At 37.7% G+C, this 23,014-nt stretch overlaps 5 protein-coding genes and 1 non-coding gene across 8 annotated transcripts in view; 3 read left to right on the top strand and 3 right to left on the bottom strand.

The window, feature by feature from the left end:
- The first annotated feature begins 31 nt into the window (after window positions 1-31).
- LOC106111953 (diphthamide biosynthesis protein 2) lies at window positions 32-2,386 on the top strand. Its single transcript, XM_013294163.1, has 6 exons — window positions 32-309; window positions 394-506; window positions 591-811; window positions 950-1,156; window positions 1,358-1,617; window positions 1,839-2,386. Exons 1-6 carry the CDS (start codon window positions 166-168, stop codon window positions 2,271-2,273), a joined length of 1,380 nt encoding a protein of 459 aa, XP_013149617.1. The 5' UTR covers window positions 32-165; the 3' UTR covers window positions 2,274-2,386.
- On the bottom strand, window positions 2,275-3,788 carry LOC106111954 (coiled-coil domain-containing protein 124). 2 transcript variants are annotated; one of them, XM_013294164.1, is made up of 5 exons: window positions 3,683-3,788; window positions 3,383-3,547; window positions 3,111-3,293; window positions 2,925-3,031; window positions 2,275-2,621 (listed from the first exon to the last, which is right to left on the bottom strand). In XM_013294164.1, the coding sequence occupies exons 2-5, from the start codon at window positions 3,539-3,541 to the stop codon at window positions 2,438-2,440; spliced, it is 633 nt and encodes a 210-aa protein (XP_013149618.1). In that variant the 5' UTR covers window positions 3,542-3,547; window positions 3,683-3,788; the 3' UTR covers window positions 2,275-2,437. The 2 variants fall into 2 exon arrangements, with proteins under 2 accessions (XP_013149618.1, XP_013149619.1); XM_013294165.1 differs by having other exon boundaries at window positions 3,664-3,701.
- Window positions 3,789-4,024: 236 nt separating this feature from the next.
- LOC106111760 (proline-rich protein PRCC) lies at window positions 4,025-6,331 on the top strand. Of its 2 annotated transcripts, none has more exons than XM_013293904.1 (6): window positions 4,025-4,281; window positions 4,339-4,559; window positions 4,651-4,704; window positions 4,781-5,227; window positions 5,821-6,036; window positions 6,178-6,331. In XM_013293904.1, the coding sequence occupies exons 1-6, from the start codon at window positions 4,191-4,193 to the stop codon at window positions 6,262-6,264; spliced, it is 1,116 nt and encodes a 371-aa protein (XP_013149358.1). In that variant the 5' UTR covers window positions 4,025-4,190; the 3' UTR covers window positions 6,265-6,331. The 2 variants fall into 2 exon arrangements, with proteins under 2 accessions (XP_013149358.1, XP_013149359.1); XM_013293905.1 differs by having other exon boundaries at window positions 4,026-4,281; window positions 4,351-4,559.
- LOC106111761 (28S ribosomal protein S11, mitochondrial) lies at window positions 6,327-7,344 on the bottom strand. Its single transcript, XM_013293906.1, has 4 exons — window positions 7,104-7,344; window positions 6,747-6,978; window positions 6,549-6,614; window positions 6,327-6,481 (listed from the first exon to the last, which is right to left on the bottom strand). Exons 1-4 carry the CDS (start codon window positions 7,271-7,273, stop codon window positions 6,374-6,376), a joined length of 576 nt encoding a protein of 191 aa, XP_013149360.1. The 5' UTR covers window positions 7,274-7,344; the 3' UTR covers window positions 6,327-6,373.
- A 164-nt stretch (window positions 7,345-7,508) lies between these two features.
- LOC106111741 (neuroblastoma-amplified sequence-like) overlaps window positions 7,509-23,014 on the bottom strand; it is a 23,195-nt gene continuing 7,689 nt past the window's right edge. Inside the window, 26 exon segments of the mRNA XM_013293885.1 lie at window positions 7,509-7,889; window positions 7,977-8,099; window positions 8,167-8,281; window positions 8,464-8,590; window positions 9,023-9,267; window positions 9,910-10,083; window positions 10,473-10,598; window positions 10,957-11,040; window positions 11,818-11,951; window positions 12,567-12,763; window positions 13,353-13,513; window positions 13,586-13,741; window positions 14,090-14,277; window positions 14,926-15,125; window positions 15,686-15,924; window positions 16,198-16,286; window positions 16,370-16,484; window positions 17,026-17,271; window positions 17,871-18,003; window positions 18,564-18,676; window positions 19,612-19,799; window positions 20,229-20,331; window positions 20,687-20,872; window positions 21,858-21,985; window positions 22,337-22,492; window positions 22,906-23,011. Coding sequence (XP_013149339.1) covers window positions 7,590-7,889; window positions 7,977-8,099; window positions 8,167-8,281; window positions 8,464-8,590; window positions 9,023-9,267; window positions 9,910-10,083; window positions 10,473-10,598; window positions 10,957-11,040; window positions 11,818-11,951; window positions 12,567-12,763; window positions 13,353-13,513; window positions 13,586-13,741; window positions 14,090-14,277; window positions 14,926-15,125; window positions 15,686-15,924; window positions 16,198-16,286; window positions 16,370-16,484; window positions 17,026-17,271; window positions 17,871-18,003; window positions 18,564-18,676; window positions 19,612-19,799; window positions 20,229-20,331; window positions 20,687-20,872; window positions 21,858-21,985; window positions 22,337-22,492; window positions 22,906-23,011 — 4,132 coding nt within the window. The 3' untranslated portion in view covers window positions 7,509-7,589.
- On the top strand, window positions 13,893-13,965 carry Trnaf-gaa. The gene has a single exon. It is a non-coding gene; the product is annotated as a tRNA-Phe (tRNA).

Raw genomic sequence — 23,014 nt, 5'->3', positions numbered from 1 at the left:
TATTTTGCTGTAAAACTAAAAACGTCAAAAGTGACATTGACATTTAATTCCGTAAATCACAAATATTATAGATTTCGTTCGTGTTAGAATTTTAACTCTTATAACATTTGTGATTGAAAAACTACTTATATTTAAGTACTTACTGATTTTTTATCTTTTGTAATTATGGCAAATTTCACTGTTGACGGAAAAATATGCATTGAACGCGATCTCGGAGTTGTAGCTACAAACAGAGAATTTGAGGATATAATTTCTCATTTCGATGTACTTAATACATGTAAATGGATATCAGATAATAATTTTTCGAAGGTAAGATTTTATGATTTGTAGTTTTATCGTTTTGAAATATCTATTTTCAATATTGCTTCCCAGAGCACTTAAAATATTTTGCAGGTCTGCCTACAGTTTCCCGACGAACTTTTAAATGTGAGTGCTCTATTATATGAAGAGATAAAGAATAGATGTGATGTTGACCTGTATATCTTAGGAGACACTTCATATGCTAGGTAAATAAGTGTATTTCAAAAGTATAATCTTTCACTAGTATATCTTAAATTTGACATTAGGTGCTAAAGTATTTAATGTTGCAGCTGTTGTGTGGATGCAGTGGCAGCTATGCATGTACAGGGTGAAGCAGTAATTCACTATGGACGCAGTTGTTTTACAAAAGCAGACATACCTGTATTCACAGTCCTACCAAAGACGGAATTGGATGTCAACACTTCAATGAAAAGTTTACAGGATAATTTCAAATCAGATGAATTAGATAAATTTTGCCTATTTTATGATGCAGAATTTGAACACTGTAAAGGTACTAACACATGTTTCAGTTATTGTTTATTTGTTACATACAAAAATACGAACCTTTCCTCTTTATAATATAAAATAACTGTTACCAATTGTTAAATAATTTAAACGATAACATTTTCATATTAAAGAATGTTTACAGATGAAATAGAAATGGCATGGTATCAACAATATCCCAATAGTTACATAGCATACATTGAAATAGAAGAAAGTGGAAAAAGATTCCTTGGCCGTGTAGTTAGAGATGTACATGGTGAGGAACACAATGAGGATGTACTTAAAAATTGCATTTGCATTTACATTGGCCAGAGTGGACAAACATTATTTAATTATACTATATCTATTAAAGGTAAGATAAAGTGTTCTTATCTTTCACATTATTAATGCATTTTTTAATTAAAACTTGAACAAACATGTTTTATCAGATTATGCCTGTAAATGCTGCATTCTGCATCTGTTCCGAATTTCAGGAAAATCTGTTAAACCTTTCATCTGTCTATTCAAACTTTTGCATTTATATTATTATAGATAAAAAGTTTTATTTCCACAGCAAAACAATGGTTATCACTAAATCCAGAAACATTACAAGTAGAGAGAAAGACTGAAACAGCCTGGTTCAAACGAAGACATTTCCTAATAGAGAAGTGTAAAGACGCCAATGTGATTGGTATACTAATATGCAAATTAGCCGGGGAACAGACAAAAGACATTATCAGCAGACTAAAAGATCTTTGTAAAGTTAACGGAAAGAAAAGCTACATAATATCTGTAGGGAAACCCAATGTTGCCAAACTTGCTAACTTCCCAGAGGTTAGTGAAAATTTAAATATTCTTAAATACATTTTTTAATGTGACTTTAACATTTTTATATGTTCAGTAGCTACTATCTTCTACATTTGTGCTAAATTTTATCAAGATTTCTTGAGCTGTTCTGAAAATATCTTCTAAAAATTTCAATTAAACTTTCACAATTACAATTTAATTAAGATAGAATTTCATGTTTATTAAGGACTTGACAATTAAATTTTCAGATTGATATTTACGTTATGGTTGCTTGTGCAGAGAATGATCTCTACAATAACAGAGATTTCTACAAACCGATTGTTTATCCATTTGAACTTGAGGTCGCATTGAATTCAAACAGGGAACCTTATTTCACCACTCATGTGACAGACTATGATGAATTACTCCCAGGAAAGAAACATTATTGTGATATAAATGAAGCTAAAGAATCTACAGATGTCAGTCTTATAACAAATAAAATAAGAGAAACGAAAGTTCATAGTTCGATTGAAAGTTCAATGGAGTTAGTTGAAAAACAAAGTATGGCGTTAGAAACTATCGGACAGAATCTTCAGGAAAGATCATGGAAGGGTTTGGAACAGAAATTAGGAGAAACCGAGGTAAAGAAAGCTGAAGAAGGTCGCAAAGGAATACCACTGCAGTACAATAATGAGCCAGAGTAAATAAGAATGTATACTTTTATTTACAGACTGATTTTATGTAGCAAATGTAAACCTGACATGTTATTTTTTGTCTTTCTTGACAATATTAAAGTTAAAAAAGCTTTGATATCAAACATGCAACAAATTTATTAGCCTCGGGCCTTCATAATATAAATAATACAGATTTAGATCTTTTGGTTGATTGGGTTTTGAGGGGACTTTGTCCATTCTTTCCTTAGCATCTGTTTAAGTTGTGACAGCCTCAGTGTGGGATTCTCCGCCTTCAGTCTTGGAAGGTTCACTTCCTCAAATGCTGTAAACGCTGCCTTCAAACGTTTCTCAGGATGTTTATCACTATCCAATTTGTCACTGCAAAAAAAATACTTGCATAACTATATAAACACATTGCAATATACAGTTTATATTTACAAATACTCTGTGTTTGTAACAGTGAAACAAATTTCTTTGTAATAAGACTCATCTCAGAAGGTATTTGCTGCTTTTAACTTCAGAAATCCCATAATTTTGTTTGAAAAATTATTGTTTACTAGTTTATGTGCAAAAATAAAAATGTAATAAAATGTCAAACATATATCAACCAGGCATAGAATTTTGTGGTTTGGTAGTTTTGCAGCCTGTTCATTCAACAAACTTAATTTTCCCTTAGTTTACCTCAGGATGGAGATGGCTTCATCTACAGACTGTGCAACCTCACCCTCCAGCTGCAATCTATTTAGATTCTCTACAAGTGGTGGCTCTTCAACCACAACTCTTGATGGCTGCAATACATAGAAATAATACTCAAATGAAAATACTGAATACAAAATTAATAAAAACACCCTTAACACAAGAACTCACCACAGGTTTTTCAGGCTCTGCTTTCATAGATCTTTCCTTTATTTGTTCAATCTGTGCACGAGTTATCTTTGGCTGTGGAGCAGCCTTTACATTACCTTTAATTGATTCCATTTCTTGTTCTAATAAGGCTTTAGATTCAGCTTTTTTCTTCAATTGCTCCTGACGCTTTTTCTCCATTTCATCCTAAAACACAGATTCTTTAACATCTTAATAGCAACAAGGTTTAATTTATGATATCAATTTTGACTTAAGAATTGATTCAGCAATCGTACCTTCTTTTGCATCTTCTTTTTTAACTTATCATCGTCATCTTGCCAAGCGGATTCTTCTATCATTTTCTTAAGTTTTTGATCTTTTTCTTGCTTTGCAAGCTCTTTACGCTCTCGCGCGGCTACCGCCTTGCTGTTTTCTCCCACAAACTTTTTCGGCATCTTGATCTAAGAAAATACAAATATTAAACATCTCAATAGCATAATACTGATGTATTATCAATTAATAGTTATAGAGATATAAAATAAGAAGTATTAAAACAAATCTTTTCAAGCAAACTTACAATCGCAATAAAAACTTACAATTTAAAAAGTCCAGATTTTCTTTATTTTTACCAATTTCTGCGATGTTTGACAATTTCAAAATTCTTCCACAAATCAGCAGATTAAAATTGACATTGACGTTTTGAAGATTTTTTTTTAAACAAGGTCTTTTGTGAACAAAAATAATATTTTTAAGATGCACATTTGGAAAAATTTTTTGTGTTTTAAACTCGAACTTTTAGCGTAAAAATTATAAACGTTTTTACTTTGGTAAAGTATCAGTACATGCAAAAAATCCGTTTACGACATAACAGAAATAAATATAGCGTCATAGTGACGCTGACAGCTCTAGATATTTTGGATTATAGTTTGTTTTGACATTGACTTTTAATACGAATATTTCTGCCTCTTAGTTGGCTGGTTTCGTTTAAGGTCAATATTTTATTTTTAGTTTACAAAATACTATAAACAATTGCGCTTTTTGGATTATTGTATATGGAAATCGCAGGACTGATACTTCACTCTAATCAAACTAATTAAGTAAAACATGTCTTTAGTTGCATATGACAATAGCGATTCGAGTGATTATGAAGATGACCAAGAAAGTTCGTCAATCGTGGTGACTAAATCAATTGAAGGTAAATGTTCATCACATTATGGTTTCGTTTATATTGTTATATAGAATAATTATTCAGGTATACTTTTAGATCCAGTTACAAAACCGTCAACCTCACAGAGCATAAGTGAAAAAGAACTAGAAAATGAAAGTGACAGTAGTTTGTTCATTGCTCTTCCACAGCCCACGAAAAAAGTACCTAGTGTTATTGAGGAGGAAGATGAGTTTTTGCATAAAAAGGAGACCACAAACAACACTGTAAAGCCTAAATCAAAAATAACTGTACCATCATTGAGTGATGTAAGAATACTAACTAGTAAAATTGTATTACATATAAATAAATTATTCATATATTTACAGATAAATTTATGAATTGTAAATTTTTTTACAGTTTAAAGATGTAACCAACACAGTTCCTATTGCAAAACCCAGAGCAGTAAATGGTGTAAGTTCATATACAATTTTAATAGTTTATTTGTGAAGAAATATGAACAGTATATTAATATTATTTTATTTTATAGAAAAAGTCTGGATTACTAAGCATTTTACCTCAACCTAAAAATGGAATATCAATCAAATCAACAAAATCTTTAATACCAAATGTCTTGAGACAGAATACAGGAAGTAGTAGTAAGAAAAAACCTTTGCCGACAGTGAAAAAAGCTAAATCAGAAACAAATACCATAAAAGATTCAGATGAAAGTGACAATGAAGATGTATCTAATGATTTCTTTTCAATAAACAAGCCAATTCATCTTGAAGATGTACCCATAGATAATGAAGAGATAGAGATATCAAAAGAAAAAGTTACAAAAGAACCAAGAAGTATAGAGTCATATTTCAAAAAAGATGTGGAAAATCCTGATAACATAGAACCAGAATCTGCATACATTCAGATGGAAACAGAATCTGTAGCAAGCTTAGATGCAACAAGCACACAGTCAGATATGGTTCTTGATGAAGAAGCTGTAAGTTTCATGTACCATAACACTTTAAACATTTCATGGTCAATAATTTGGCAACAATTTAGTTTATCTTCTTTTTTAACAATACAAATAATTTTAGAGCTATGTAGCAGTAATGTAAAAACAAAGTCTGATCATGCCTTTTTTTTTTTAATAACAAAAGGTGGCAAACAAGCAAGCGGCCACCTGAATCCGCCAAAATGGCGAAGCGACCGCAGCCCATAGACATCCGCAATTGCAAATGCGTTGCCTACCCTTATCCGACAGAGAAGGAGATGCACATAAAGAGGATATTTTGCCTACCTATGTATCTCCTCCTCTGTCAAATCCACTTTCCCTTCCCATCCTCTCCTTTTAAGAAAAGGGCAGTAACGAAAAAGGGACTTAAATTAGGCGTCTGGCACCACACTCATCAGACGAAACACGGAATTGCTTCCACTTCACGCCTTTCTTCTGTGTGGTCGTGGTATTACACCGGGTGTGCCGGCCCATTCATGCTAAGATGTTAAAGCGGGCACTACCACTGTTAAACTAACTGCCTTTACTAATGTCAAATTATAAAAAACTTTGATTAGCATAAAAATATATTTTTTTAGATATTAAAACTTGTCGGTGCTAGAGGAAAGCGCAAGAGAGAAGAGATTCAGATAGTTGATGTCAATCAACAAGAGGTACTCGCGGAGGCACGGCAGTTGCTGCTCAAAGGTCTCATGGAGGATACTAGTAAAAGAGTATCCGCAAGCAAAAAGAAAGGGAATGAACCTACAAACATGCAGAAAAGAAAACACCAGATTACATACTTGGCTCATCAGGTAAGAATTTGTTCGGAAGATATAAATGAATCCAACATTTGCACTATTCAGTCTATAAAATATAATGTGTGTAGAGAAAAAAGTGTATTTTAAATTAACTACTATACATGTGATATACTTTAATTATTTTCCTATTTTCAGGCCAAAGCAAATGAAGTGGAGCTTCAAAACAAATGGGCGAATAACAGAATGTCAAAGCGACAAACTCAATCTAAATATGGATTTTAAGTTTCTAATTCTCATAAGTATTTTAAGTTGTATAAACAGGTTTAAAAATAAAACATCAAAAATTAAACATTTGTTTCTATAATTTAATACTACATAATTTTATAAATAACTACAATCTTTTGGCTTTTCTGGGTCTTGGAGGATTCCAGGACACTCGTGTATTGTCAGTCACAGACACAATGTCTAGGCCACCCATTTGAAGACCCTTTACAGCAGACTGGAAAACAATCAAGATTAAAAATAAACATTTTAGTTTTATTTCAATCATATTAAGTTTTTCTTACCAATCTCCCAGGTCCTAAGCCTCTGACTCGCACTCTAATAGTTTTGTATCCCTTATTTATTGCTTTCTGAAAAGAAATTACAAACAATAAATTTAAGTTAATTTTATAAAGCAAAGTGTATAGTTTAAATGCTGTTGTATTGAATATTTACAGCTTATATTCTAATTGTTTCTGATAACAAAAGAAATGATAACTTACTGTAGCGATACTGATGGCGGTAGTTTGTGCGGCGATGTTTGTACCTTTTTTTGTGTTCTTGAAACCTTCCATACCACAAGATCTGGTGAGTTTAACAGAACCAACAGAGTCCGTTACAGTGAAAATTGTGTTGTTGTGGGTAACTCTGACATTGCATATTGGAAGATTCTTGTATGGAACACCATCAAATAAATAGTTGTCTGATTCCAATGTGGGGAATAAATTTTGTTTCCTTAAAATTTGAACAGTATCAGTAACATTAAAAGAATTTCATTATAGAATACGACTTTTCGTATGTAGCAATATAATTGGACTATTAAGCTTACTGCCATCGTGTACATCGACCGGTATACGTACAATTTTAAGACAGAGTCCAAGTCGATAATTTTCTCTCCTTGAACACCCTCATCATCTGCAGGTATTCTTTTATGATCAAATTTTTCTGTCGCTTGTGGAGTTGTTGTGTAAATTGAACGTATAACTGAATTCGTTGTTGCCCTAATAGTATTTCTTATAGCGATTAACATTATTATTGATTTAAAACAAAATTCTTCGCAATAATATAACCTATATCCTTTTTCATTTGTTTGACATCCGATTTGACAGTTTATTGACAGATGAAATTTTGAAATAACAGAGTATAAAACGCTTTACACAAAAAGACACATTCATTTTAGAGGTGAAAATAATTTGTTTTACATTTTCTAATTTTTAATAATCAGGTATTCAAGGATGTTATAGAAAACAAAAAAAAAAACAGCATTTTTCACATTGATGTATAATTTAATAACTTAAAACACAGTTTAACTGTAAAGTAGAAATGGAATATAAAATGTTTAATATTTATTGATTAAGAATATTCTTAAAATATAGCACGGATTGTGTGAATCCTCTGAGAGACGCGGGCACTCCGATGTGCAATAGCTGCAGCTGTCCGGCTTCGGCAATATAATTAGCTTTTTTCAGCTGATCTACCGCCCAACTGACTGTGTACTTGTTGAATTCGTCTTTACCTACGTCCTTGTTGATAATGTAGTTTATGGTGTGCGAATACAGTACTGTGGGTACGAGCGGGATGAACATATCATTGTCGAGCAAGTCTTTAATGAGTTCCTCTTCTATTTCTTGTTTCTGTATCCATTCCTGTGGAGTACAAATTTCAATTAACTTTGAATAGTAACTTTTTTCCTTGGATTTGTGAGAAAGTTAAAATTATCGTATATATGGTACCTTATGGCGCTCCAGCAGTAGCAGCACGAGGCGCGGTGTGAGGTCGCAACGGTTCAGCAGCGCGAGCCACACGCCGCAAAGCGCACCACTTTCCGGAGCACTCTCACACAACCACTGCACCTCCTACACAACAACTCACATTATTATTTTAAGAAAATTGTGAAAAGTAAAAAATATTTTAGTACGAGACCTGTTCGTCCAGTGTTGGCTCCCGGAGTAGCAGCTTGATGAGGACGAGTGCCTCGCTCTGCTCCGCGGACCAAAGCAGCGCGTGCACGTACTCGCAGTGCAGGCTCCTGCCGTCTCTGTCGCACACGTAGAAAACGTATATCGCTATCGTCTACTCATGTGTGTAATTTCTAACGTTTTGATTTTCGATAACGGATTTTTTCTTAACGACGATTTACGATCGCAGAAGTATTTTCAAAATTTCGGATATTCCACTCCATTACTTGTTATTGTATTAAAACAAAATGAGTACACTTACGGTTCCTTGGTGGGCGGCCAACAATTGAGGACATCGACGAGCGCCTTCTTCTTCTGCCACGTGTCCGACAGCGACATGAACTTGCTGAACACCTCGCGACGACCCTCCTCAGTCAGTAGTTGTTCATCTGTTGGAGAAGATAAAAATATTCATTTTCAAAGGAAATAGTAGAATATAAATCGTGTATTTATGTAAGTAAAGAAACGTGGATGGAAGGATGTAGTGGCGGCGGCGGGGACTATGCAGTTGACCTTGAGATGGTTAAATTATGAAAGTTTCGTGAGACATCATAAACTAATTAAGAACGGCTCAAATGTGTTTTCGTCTGGTGACGGACTCGGATTAGTTTCAGACTCCGACTACTCTTTATCTTTAAGCCATCTTACTAGTATTACAAAAGGAAAGTTTAAATGGATGGATGTTTGTTAGACTGTGTAGCCTTAACAGATCTCGATGAAATTTGGCGTACATGTAGAGGATCGTCCGTAACACATAGGCTACTTATATTTTTGTTTTTTTTCGGAGTGGCGGGCGAAAGGGGTGATTGGGGGGTGAGTACCTGTGAGGTGGTGTGCGTAGTCGAGGTGCGGCCACTCGCTGCGCAGGAGGGCGGCGGTGGAGTGCGCGAGGTGGTGCAGGCGCGGCGCGCGCGCGCGGCGGCCCAGCGCCAGCAGGCCGAGCTGGCGGTGCGCCGGCAGCTGCAGCGCCTCCGCGCGCGCCACCAGCGCACACACCACCTCCTCCGGGAACTTCACCCCCTCCTTGTGGTACTGGCACACGCGGCTCGCCACCAACTCTATTGATCTGCAACATAACAATATTCACTCTTAAACATTGCGCTTAGAGCGTGCACACCTTTGACTAAACTATCGCAAAACTGTTTAGTCGGGATTTGATTCCTATCTTATATGGAGGTGCACACACTACTCGATTTTGAGTTATGCAATCTAACAGTTGTATGGACTGCGAAACAATCGCACAACAGTTGTGCTCATAGGTGGCGTTTACAATCTGACTGATAATAATCAAAATTTTAATGGAATTTGAAGTTTAAGTGTGGTCTCATCTTAAGACACTATTACATTTTATTTCTACTTCTATTCTGAGGTGTTATGTATATGTTGTTACAAAATAATAGAAACGGAAGTATTAGTGGGGGGTAGTTTCATAAGTCATTGCAAGGATTGTGGCGCCCTTAGTCGCTTAGTCAGTTGAACTCAGTCGCTTAGTCGCTAACAAGCTCTCTAGCCGTCAGTACCTCAGTTCCTTCAGTCTCGTAGTAACTCGGTACATTTTTAGTCGTCACCACGGAACGTTCGACATCTTTTACGTAGTCGCCTTAGTGTATTCGTTTTATAATAATTCACCAGTATTGCTCATATTACCGCTCGACAATCATATTTTTTTAAAAGTCATTCGTATCGAAAAATATAACAATGTATTAACTGTATATCGTGGGCGTTGTGTGCGAGCATGTGCGTGAAGAGCGCGTGCGGCGGCAGCGGCAGGTGCAGGCAGTGCAGCAGCGAGGCGAGCGCGGCCGGCCGCAGCCCGCCCAGCGCCAGCGCGCTCAGCGCCGGCAGCGCGCGCGCCGCCGCCCCGTGGCTGCGCTCCAGCTCGCTGTACGACACACATGTTACTAGCCGACAAGGGGCTCCTTTACTGCCCGTTAACACTTTTGTCTATTTCAATATTAAAAAGTTACAGTGAAAACAGGAGAAGCGCGGGAAGACTAAAACGTAATATATTTATAGCAATTATAATTAAAATATTTATATATTTCAATAAACATGTTCTGCGGGGAATTAAAACAAGGGGTATTATTGGAATTAAAATAATTAAACAAAATATGATTGTGAAATTGTGACCCCTAATCGCGCAAACTTCTCTAGATTGCCACAGAGCACAGACTAAAAAAAATAATTATTGTTTTTTTTACATTTTCTTTATTTAATCAGTTAGTTGTTGAATAGGCAAGTTATAATTTAACGATAGTATTGTGTACTAACATCCAGCCTTGTTCCGCTGGAATGTCGGAGTTGTTCCTGAGCGCCTGCACGGCGGCGGAGTGGTAGTTGTCCAGGAAGCGCGCCCACCGCGTCACCTCCTCCCCCACCTGCCCCCACGACTGCTCGCTACATACAACATACTAATTATAAAATATTCAGTGCAAAATACAACCTCTGGATGACGGGAAGTATACAGCCAGAGGTTGCAGGCCTCCGACGCTTTTGCGTGTTTTTTTTTATAGAAAAGATAAAGGAAAAGCAGAAGAAAAAAAGGAGCCGAGATAAATATAACAGGCGAGATGTGATCGATATCGTTTTCAGTTATAAATAACTAACAATTAATTGAAAACATATAAATAAGTTTCAATAAAACTTATTTCGGTTTATACACAAAGTTTATATTATTGGCTGCCGCTTTCGATAACAAGTTAAATACAAAGAAGTGATTGATTTGATAAAATTAATATAAAAACAGAAATCTCACTTTTTATTAAACTTGTTTTCCTGCTCCTGCTGGCAGTACTCCACCGCTTGCATTAACATCAAGTTCCTGGTTCCTGCTGGTACGCTGTTTAAAAAAAAGCTTTAAATAGAAGTAAACAAAGTCGTCATGTATATATATGTCGCAGGAAGCTATAAATTGACTGTTGCTTTATGTGTAACAAACGTTATTGTCTTGCGTTTTAATATTGTTTAAGATAAAATTATTAATTTAATTCCTTTTTCTCGAAAGTAGAAACTCGATGTCATTTGTATTTAGTTCTTTTTAAAATTAAAAGTACGTCAACTTGCATACGACCAATAAGAGCAGAGCAAGCGGCTCGAGTGGCTTTTATTAGCTCGAGCGGGGTCGAGGCGCAGTTCAGTGCTTAGAGGGCGACGTTTGTAGTAACATGTTGTGGTGCGTGTTGGCAAAGTGGCGAGTCGATTGAGGAGAGTAGTGTAGTAGAAGTACGAACAGGTGTGATAAGTGTAGATTCCGAATTATATTGTGTTAATCCGTGTCTCTAGTGTTTTAATGCTCACACTTCACCCAAATAACGCCCACGAAACCAAGACTCGGTAGCAATGATGTCGGGGAGAAAGACTCAACTCCGACATATACGTATGTGTGTACAGTCGGGGAAACTCTCGGTGTATCTTAAAATCTACAATCATTTGAACATTTTGTAACGGGGAACAAAAATCAATAAAATGCAGCATAAATGTGTCTATACGAAAATAGTCGGTTAGTGTTTCGTCGGCTTTCGTTTGCATTCACTAATTAGTTATTTGTGGGTTTAAGCGGAGTTTGTTTGTTATAATAAACAAGGTGTTTGGTGAAATGGGGAGCGGCCGCAGGTACCGCTGCACGGCGTCAGCGCTGAAGCAGGTGTCGTCGAGGAATTGCAGCAGGTCCTCCTTGGTTAGCTTGTTGAAGTAGCTGGCGCACTGCCGGTACTGCTGCATCCACTTCTTGTTGCTCGCGTTCGCGCCAACCTGACACACACGTTATATCTTACTAATATTATGATTGGATGGATGGATGTTTGTTAAGTTGAGATGGATTTTTGATGAAACATGGCATACATGTTGAGAATATTCCGAAATAGACTTACTTTTGTTTTTTTTTACTCCATGCGAACAAAGTCGCCTGCAAAAGCTAGTATTTTATAAATCGCTCGATATTCCCGTACTTTCTCCGAGTCATAACATATCTTAATATTAAAATGCTTTCAACGAAGGCCTTTACCATTGGTTAACAATTACCGTTACCATGGTATTATAGCTTCTTTGCTATTGGCTTACAATTTTTGTCCCTAACATGACTATTTTATCTAATTTATTCACCCCTTGAATAAATAGCGTCAAAACATCCAGCTTATATTCGTAGCTTATGCAAGTTGAGTTTTTCATGAAAAAAGATTTTAAAATACGCTATGATTGTTGACAACCTACATAACAAAGGTGAGCATACGTTTTTAGATTTACTTGCAATCTAGTACTGGTTTTAGCACTACTAGTGTTTGGTGGGATTTCTACAAGTATAATGCCTTTTTCGTGTCAGCTTTCAAGTTACCAGGGTAACATGAGAGTGTAGTTGTTATTACTTACGGTAAAGAAGTGTTTAGTGAGCCAGGTGGTGTAGAGCGAGTTGACGGAGAAGGGCAGCCTGAGTGGGGCGGGCAGGGTGCGCAGGAACTTGCCCACCATGCCCACGTTCTCGGGTCGCAGGATGGCCACCAGGTGCGCCGACAGCTCCTGCGCACTCTGCGCACTCTGCGCACTCAGCACCAGCTTGTAGTCCAGATCTGAAACAATATATTAAACTAGCTTTGGCCCGCGACTCCGTCCGCGAGGAATGAAAAATAAAACAAAAGTGAGTAGCCTATGTGTTCTTCCAGACTATTCTCTACATCTATACCAAAGTTCATAGAAATCCGTTCAACCGTTTAGGCTACAAACTCTAACAAACAAACATCCATCAATCTAAACTTTCGGATTTATAATATTAGTATGAAGTATGATTATATTGTCTTCATTGCCTAAAATTAATTACAAATTAATTGAAATCCCTTGCCATTGGCTGAATATAACCATGACAACTTTTGTCTCTTATTGCTATTGGCTTGTAGTATTTGTCTCTTTCTTGCAGAGCAATTATTTAAAATTTTGTCAACACTAAGCTTACTAGAGAAAAAATATATAGCTTAAAGCGTATAGTAATTTTACGTGTTTATTAAGGAATTAATTATTCATGAATATGCTGTGATTACTGACATCAAATATAACAAAATAGTGTGTTATCTGAGTGCTTAAAATGCAAAAACATTAACCGTACATAGTAGCTTTGCAAAAGTTTTATAATATTTATGATACATAAAAATTATTATAAATTACCTGGGCATGCAGATTTGGCTTTTTTAAGCAGCTTGATGTGTTCGGGTGCGGTGAGGCCGTGAATATACGGGCGCTCGTCCACGCGCTGCAGCAGCGTCAGAACCGCCACCAGCTCGCCGTGCTCCGTGCCGCCGTAGCTCTCCCACAGAGCGTCTTTTATACTGATAATACACCGCATCACCACCATAATCATCATAACATTTAGAAATTTATGTATATGTCTGTATATTTACCGTGTGTGTGCATCGGGCTGGTTGGTAGGCATAAGGTTGACCAGTCGTGTGGCAGCGCATGCTTGTACGGCGTGTGTCAGCCATACATCCAGCTCGTCAAGAGCATGTCGCCGCGCCAGCGCGCACGCCAGACTCACCCGCGGCTCTTCTGTGCTCCTGGTACAAACGTATAAATGTCCTATTTAATTAAGATTATTCGTAACGTAATCTATAGAAATTAAAAAAGTAATATAATTAAATTACAATTGTTTACCTCTTTGGAATACACCCGTATGCAGTGTTACAATTTTTCAAGTTAACATGTATAGCCGAAATAGCTCAGTTGGGAGAGCGTTAGACTGAAGATCTAAAGGTCCCTGGTTCGATCCCGGGTTTCGGCAACCAACTTTTTGTGCATGTTATTTTTTATAAAAAATATATTTTTACAATATAAATTAGATTTAATTTTAAAATACTGTTCTTTGCATCTTTCTTTATATTAAAAACTTAAATATTAATCCATACTTGGCAAGTCTATAGATGATCTCCCGCCTGTAGTCAGGATCTGCGCCGAACAGCAGTCCGTTAACATTAATACCGAAGTCCCGTATCCGCTGCACGTCCAGCACGCCCGCCAGCTGCTCCAGACACGACCTGATGGTGGCTAGCTGCTCCTCCGTGGCGCTCTTCGTCTTCAATGTGTTGCGCGCCATCTATGTAACACAATTAGTAACATTTTAATAGTACCACAACTTTTCTTGCCTAGGTGAGAAATTTTAAATTTTTATTAACACTTCAACTCTTTAATTGTAAACAAACTGTAACGTAAGTAAGTAGTGTTGTAACTTGTTCTTTTATTGTAATGTTTTGTTTTTTTTTTTGTGCTTTTTCTAATAGAGGTTTGCACAATAACATTTTTGTACAATATTCATGATCTATTTTTGGTTGTATTAATATTGATAATCATTATACCTTTGTTATAATAAATAGCTTTTGGTTTTCTTCAAATCTATTCACTCTATAATATTATAAATAGGAAAGGTTTGTATTTTTCTATGTATTCGATTCACATAAAAACTACTGGGCCGATTTTAGGCTAGTTTTTTTTTTAAATTTCACGCGGGGGAGACCCGAGCAACTGATAGTAAGATATAAAGAAATAAAGTAATACCGAGACTAGCCGACAGAGAATTTTGGCTATTGAAACATTAGGCATTGTCTTGCAAAACGTAATTTAGACCTATAATAAAGTATTCATACCAAAAACAACATTGAACACTACGTAACGACCATAATACCATTAACCTTTGGTGTTGAAACACGCGTGTATATAGTGGGTATACTAAACACGTGGGTAATACCTGTTTAGGCTGATCCACATATCCTTCATCCTCAGACTGCGGCGTGCAGCGCAGCAGCGTGGCGTAGAGCGCGGCGCTGGCGGCGGCGGGCGTGTGGTGCGCGCGCGCCAGCCGCCACCCGTTGCCCGCCGCGCGAATCAGGCACGCCACGCTCAGCTGCGTATCCTTGTATAGTAGTTCCTCGCCACCTTTCTCCAACACTGCAAATAATCTCTCATTGATTTTTATTTCATAGTCTTCATAAAGATAATATTACTGTGTAAGTTTTAATAGATGGATGGGTGTCTGTTTTTTAAATGTAGAAAGGACAGATAAGCCACTTGCAATTTTTATTAAATTTCGCGTGAAAGAAGTCAGGGGAAAGCCAGTTTTATAAATTCGTTTGGATGAATGGATCCGAATTTTCGGTACAAGTGTAGAATAATTTGAAATAAACATAGACTACTGATTGATATTGTTTGAATTTCGTGCGGACGAAGTCGCGAGCTAAAACTAGCATAAAATTAATTGGAAATATCATCATCCTTCTCCTTATCCTACTCCCGTAGGGTCGGCGCAGCAGGTTTTTGTCTTCCACATAACTCTAACATACGTCGTCTCAGTCATCACTCCTTTTTTGATCATGTCACCTTTTACGCTATCCACGCATCTCTTTCTAGGTTTATCTTTCTCTTTCTAATATTTGGAAATACTTTAAGTTAAGCTTTATAAAGTGTAGTGAACCAGTGCATATGTAGCAGGCGCACATAGCGCGGCGTACCGTCAGCCTCGAGGCGCAGGTCGCGGTGCAGGTCGTCGTGCGAGTAGTACCAGGCGAGCAGCGTAAGGCCGAGGCCGAGGCCGAGGCAGGCGGCGGGCGCGGGCGCGGGCGCGGGCGCGGAGAAGCGCTCGTAGCCGTACTGCGCGCCGCTCGCCGCGTGCTCCGGCTGCAGCGAGCGGTAGAACTCCGCGCAGTGCACGCTGCGCTCCGTCGCCTCCTTCGACGACTCTTTGTTGTCACTGCAAGTTTCATTACTACAATTTAGTTGAATACTAATATTATAAACTAGCCTTCTCCCCCGACTGCGTCCGCGTGTTCTTCCAGACTATCCTCTATGTCTATGACAAATTTCATCGTATATTTTATAAAAATATCAATCAAAAAGCATTAGCATTTATATTACTAGTATAATTGGTAAGTTTAGGTGGATGGATGTTGGTTACTATTTCTTTACTTTGAAGAATTTCATCACTCATTAAATACGTTTAAAAAGGTTAAAAAAAAAAACTTACCTTAAATTTAATTTATCACGGAATGTTTCAAGTAGATAATTGAATATTAAAACTTTTTCAGGCACGATATCTTTCTTTTCAATGACTGGCTGGAAATAAAAAAAACGTATATTAGTTAAAAAGTGAGGTAGCAAAGAATAACAATAAATAAAGTTTGAGATAAAATAACAACAGTGGTGACGGCGTCAGCGAACTCTTCATCAGCGGACTGTCGGCGCGAGGCCAGCTTCATCTGCTCCGCCAGCGCCGCGCAACCCTGCTGCAGGTTTTCCATTTCCAGATTCAAACTGTATAAAAAATAATTATTATCTTTCTTATCCCCCGATCCATGGTGGTCACTTTGATTGATTTTTACTTTTTTAATGAAAATACTAGTATATTTTTGTTAATTTACGAATATTTCTTTGAATTATCCCAGGTATCCTGGCGCTTAAATTTATCTACTGTGTTTTTTTTTTTTCAATTAATACCTATATGAATAAACTTATCATTGTTCCTGTTACTCGTTTACTTCTTTCTCTCATAAAAATATATAAGCTATTTGTTTCCTATCTAAAAGTAATTAAATAAACCTCTGACCATATACTGCTTTCAGCAGTTATTGGACGGATTATTTCAAACCGTCACCACACTCTGTCACTATGTGGGGACAGATGAGAATAAAAAGTTTCATCCGTCCATCCTTTCAGGACTAGGGGACGGTTGGAACTTATTTTATTTCTTAACGGTTTAAATCTGTCACCTTATTGGTGAGTGTCACCTTAGTGTCCCCACGTGGGGACAGAACGCGGTAACGGTTGGGAATAATCCTTTTGTGTAATAACAGACCGGTCATGTAGCACATTCTGTAGGTCCGCGGGCGCGGCGTGCGCGGCGGCGGCGGCGAGCAGCGCGCGGCGCGCCTCCAGGTCGACGTGCGCGTGCGCCTGCTTAGCGGCCTCCGCCAGCAGCGGCGCCGCGGGCTCGTAGCGCAGCGCGGCCAGCCGGCGCGCCGCCGCCGCGCACGCCGCGCCGCCCGCCGCCCCGCCAGCCCGCAGCGCCTGCCGCCCCACCAGCTGCAGCACCATGCCCTCGCTGAAATTGAAAATACAATACTGAATTTATATTTAACCCTTAGGGGTTATATACTAAATAAATTTTTCAAAACCATAAATTGAAACGGGTAATAAATTGAACATAGATTAAGGAAAAAAAATGATTTTTTTTAAGTCCATTGGGTAAGGAAGAAAAGACTGATGTATAAATGCATCATCACGCATTTAAGGGTTGAACTAGCTATCCCCGCGCGGCTTCATCCGCATGAAATTATGAAAATTTCATTTTGTTTGCATTTGTCAAATTGTCAATTGCAGATGTCACAATGACATGACATGATGCAATCTTTCTTCTTTGATGTTGGCAGCTTGTACTTTATGGTTCCTTTCCCACATAAAGGTTTTTTTCCAATTAATTTACCCTTTTAGTTTAATAGCGTGAAAATATATAGACTTAAGTATAAGGCTTTTTTATTTAAAACAATGTTTTAAATCCGTGTCAAATTCTGAAGATACTTTTTAATATCCATCCATCCATCTAAACTTTTGTATTTATAACAATTACTTAAAAGTAAAATAGCTAATACATGTTATTGTTATTTTTAAGTATTACTTAAAAAAATGTAAAAAAGGGTTTACCGCACAGTCTCTATATCTCCGGCAATTCTGAGCAGTTTAGCTAATTCGAGCAACTTGTCACACTCGAGGAAGGCGTACTGGTTCAGTGTGAGGCACTCCTCTATCAACGACATTTTATCTTCGATGAGACGGACTGAAAATATAACATACGTAATGATTTATGAATAATAGGGAGTATGCATGTATTTTTTTCTTTTTTAAACGATTCTACTTGTTATAAAATAACCATTGATAAAAATAATAAAATAAAATTACGACCATTTTCGAGCGACTAAAACGCAACCGAAGTTGTCATGTGACAATTGACGTCAATCGTCATATTCCATTCATTAATTTTATATTTTAAAGTTGGTTTTGAAATCGTGTTTACAGTAAAATACTTCAAGAGTGTATTTCGATATAAACTAACGTAAATGAACTGTGTATTGTCAACACAGCGACGCCATATTAGATAAGCCACTTGCTTCGACCAATAGTGTGCGGTTTAGAACTAAGAGAGGGAATTTGAAAAAAGACACTTTTTAATGATTAAATTTTGCTACTAAATCACATTATATTTTAAAAAATCTTTGCAGGAATGTTTTTATAGTAATAAAGTATAGTTTAAAAAACTTTGGTATAATTTGGCGTTATATGCATATTGGCGATTAAAAACAAACAAGTAAATATAAATAATCATGAGGAAATAAACACCTTGTATGGGAAGTGTTTTGAGTCCAAAACTACTCAATATACTGAGTGCACTGATGAGATCTAACTCCTTCTTTATATCTGCGTTATCGTCTTCTATTAATGTTAGACAGCATCTGTAAAAAAGTTATTCCATGTTATAAAAATGTAATAAATGACGTCATCAACTCTTCTCATGTGGCTTCATCTAAAATGCCTAAAAATCTAAAATTAAAAAGCCTTTATTTTATTGCTTAAATTTGTGATATTGCAAGCACAAATAACAAAGACCTATGACAATGGATAACAATTACCGTTACCATGGCAACCTTGCTTCTTTGATACTATTAGCTTATAGTTTTTGTCCCTTTTCTGCTTGACGGATTTTTCCTGAGTATTTACTCCCCAAGTTTAATAGGCCTTTAATAGGTAATTTTGTTAAAAAATAATTATTCAAAATATGTTGAATAATGCTAACATCTTATATAGTTAAGAAGTGTGTTAAGATTTATTATATTACTAGCTTTCGCTCGCGACTCCGTCCGCATAGAATGAAAAACAAAAGTGAGTAGCCTATGTGTTCTTCCAGATTATCCTCTACGTCTATACCTTTCACTGAGATCCGTAAAGCCGTTTAGGTTACAAATTCTAACAAATATCCATACATCCAACTAAACTTTCGCATTTATAAGACTAGTAAGATATCTATACTAATATATTAAAGCATAAACACACATTACTTTGTGGCGTAGGATGTAGCAATCACAGCATATTTTTGAATAATACTTTCTTAAATAAAAAAAAATCTCTACATTTACGATACGCTTTAGCCAATATAAATTGAAAAAAAAAACCGTCAAGTGGGCAAGGGACCATAAACTACAAGCTGCCAACATCAAGGAAGCAAGATTGCAATAGTTTGTCATCATGTCATGTCATTTTGACATTTGCAATTGATAATTTGACAAATGTAAGCAACAAAATAAAATTTAATTCCATACGGATGAAGCCATACTTGAAACAGCTAGTTAGTTAATATTAGTAATTAGTGAATTAAGTATAATGAAGTTACTTGGCGAGTTCCAAAGCGGGGTCAGTGAGCGAGGAGGCGGAGTTGAAGTATTCCTTGGAGGAGTCGATGACGAGTGCGACGGAGCGGTCGTAGGAGGGCGCGGGGGGGGCGCGGGGCTACGACACCACGCCCGCCGCCAGCCGCACGCTCGCCGCCTCGCCCGACGCCAGCAGCGCGGACGCATAGATCTGTACAACAAACACTTATTATACAACTTTGATAACAGGTACACCTAAAAAAAAAACATACAGACGAATTGAGTACCTCCTTCTTTTGGGAAGTCGGTCAAAAAGAAATGGATAGATTGCGTGAAAGGTGACATGGTCAAAAAGGGCGTACTGACATATGACGTATGATAGAGTTATTTGGAGGACAAAAACCTGTTGTGCCGACCTACAGGAGTAGGATAAGGAGGATGATGATGAATACCAATTTTTTATAGTGTACTAACTTTCGCCTGCGGCTTTGTCCTCAAGTAGTTAGTACTAAACGGGATCCGTTCAGCCATTTACGAGATATGTAGTAACATACATCCAACAAAATTTTGTGCATTTATAATTAAAATGATTAATTCAACAAAATGGTAACGTATAAACTCGGTAAATAATTATAGTTACCTCATAGCACTGCTCCTTAGTGACGCAATCAAACAACGTCTCTTGCAGCTCGAGAATATCTTTGAGTAGGGATTCCCAGTCTTGTGGCGTCGGCTTTGTATCTCTAAAAAAATCCATATTAAGCACTTATCTACTTGTTTAAAAGTATAATAGCTTATTTATTTCGTTAACAGATATTTCACAAATTTAGGTAATGTGGAGCGATGTCCTTGACTGGTTAAAATATTTGATAAAAATGCTTTACATATCTTACTAATATTAGAAATGTGAAATCTTAGATGGATGGATGGATGTTTGTTAGAGTTTGTAGCCTAAACGGCTGAGTGGATTTCGATGAAATTTGATATAAATGTAGAGGATAGTCTGGAAGAACACATAGGCTACTGACTTGTTTTTTTTTAAATCCGCGCGGTCGTAGTCGCGGGGGAAAGCTAGTAATGTATATTCGTAAATGTTACGGTAGCGGCAGCGTGCGCGCGAGCCGCGAGAGCAGGCGGTGCGCGGCGCGCGCGTCCGCGAGCATGTCGCGCAGCGCCCGCAGCGGCACGCGCACGCCGCGCCACGCCGCGCGCGTCGCCCCGCCCACCAGCCGCTCCAGCGCGGACACGCGCCGCACCAGCTCGCTGCTGCTGATCGTGCCGTCCCTGCCACACACAACACTAAAGTAAAGGAGGACATTAAACCAGTAAAGTAAAAGAAAACATCAACATTAATACCTTTACACCACTAAAACTCTAAAAGAAATATAATCCAGGATGCTGTTAGCAACTAGCGCCCTTGGTTACATTACCACAACGCTTTTTAGCTTCTGGGGTTCTTGGGTTTGTACGCCAGCTAGGTTATATAAGACTGTAATTCGAAAACGCCCTAGGCGGTTGACTTATTCTAACAACGACCTTGACGATACTAATAAAACGGCAATTACTGTAATACTTCACATAAAGAGATTAAAAATTACATAGAGTAAGGTAAGTATAGTTAACACTTCACTTGTTTTTTTACATAATTTAACTAGCGCTACCTGGAGTCAACACATAATCCGAACATTGGAAAGCGTCTCGGCGTTTCAAATTTGACACTGAGATATTATCGTACATAGGTGTTACCGGTCAAAGAAAAAGTTCTGCGCTATGTTTATATATATGTCGGAGTTGGGTCTTTCTCCCCGACATCTTTGCTACCGAGTCTTGGTTTCGTGGGCGTTATTTGGGTGAAGTGTGAGCATTAAAACACTAGAGACACGGATTAACTGAGATAAATAATTACAATAAAACACTTTTCCAGGATGACAGCTCGTTTTATTATTGTTGGTTGCCAACGCAACCAGTGTGGACATCACATTAACACAATATAATTCGGAATCTACACTTATCACATAGCAAATCAACAAGCAAGACCGAGCAGCGGGTTCGTGGCACCGTTCTTACTTCTACTACACTAATTTCGTTTGTTACACATAAAGCAACAATCAATTTATAGCTTCCTGCAACATATATTTCTTAAATGTCTTGAACTTCACAGTTTATACTGTAAATAATTCGCTAGTAAAAAAACAACGTAACGACAGTTTATTTGAGCACAGGCTAACATTGGTAACTTAAAGACGAAGATCATAAGTATAAAACTCACGTCTCCTTGAGGATGTTGTTGAGGAGGTCGACGGCCAGCTCGAGCTGGTCGGAGCCGGCGTGCGCGAACAGGCAGCGCTCCGCCAGCTCGATGTGCGTGCACACGTCCAGCTCAGACTCCTGCAGCATCTGACACAGCACAACGTTACTGCACTTCCACATCATTAACCCGTCCTGAATTCACTTACAAACCTATTTCACATAATCCATACATTTTGGGTATGTGACTCCACGTAAAACATCCGAAGGTTTATTACGAGTATTTAAAAAAAAATATACTAGCTTTTGCCCGCGACTCCGTCCGAGTGGAATTAAAAAAAGTAAGTAGTCTATGTGTTCTTCTAGACTATGTTCTACATCTATGACAAATTTCATCCGTGTCCGTGCAACCATTTAGGCTACAAACTCTAAGAAACATTCATCCATCTATCTAAACTTTCGCATTTATAATATTAGTATAAGAATGTTTTGAGTAATTACTAGCAATATGTAGGAGAGGTCGTCGACGCTGACGCTCTCGAGGAAGTCGACGATGCCGCCGAGGCAGGCGCCGGGCCGCTGCGCCAGCTTCTCGTACCGCTTCAGGAACGGCACCACGAACTGCTTCATGTCCGCCACGAAGTGCTCCTTCGACGTCTGACAACGAATACTATGCTTTTAAATGTCTTCTACTAATATCCCCACTGAGGGGCTCTGAGCCTACCCTAAATTACAGGGAGACTACATAGTCAACCACACTGGCCCACTGTGGGTGGACATCACACATATCTTTGAATTTCTTAGCAGATAAGCGCAGTTTACATTACGACATATTCCTTTATCGTAATAATGTCGGTTATCCGACATTATTACGATTAAAAATTCACACTTATGTGTGAATTTTTAAATCAAAAAACACATACATAGTTAAATTCGAACCAAAGACTTGCAGATTACAATTCAAGTTTTATCCCCTGAACCATTCTCGCTCACAAAATCATACCGTATTCGATCAGTTTTTGGCATTTCCTGAACATCATTATATCCTAAAATAAAATCTATTTCCTCACCATTTTCATGAGCATCTTGCATGTCTCTAGCGGGGACATCTTCTCGAGATCGCTGAGCGTGACTCCCTCCACATTGACATCATACAGCAGTGTGCTGAGCGTGAGGAGG

Source organism: Papilio polytes, unplaced genomic scaffold, assembly GCF_000836215.1.
Source record: "Papilio polytes unplaced genomic scaffold, Ppol_1.0 DF824146.1, whole genome shotgun sequence".
Lineage (NCBI taxonomy): Eukaryota > Metazoa > Arthropoda > Insecta > Lepidoptera > Papilionidae > Papilio > Papilio polytes.
The sequence above is the reverse complement of the archived record's forward strand: the minus strand, read 5'-3'. Positions and strand labels throughout refer to the sequence as shown.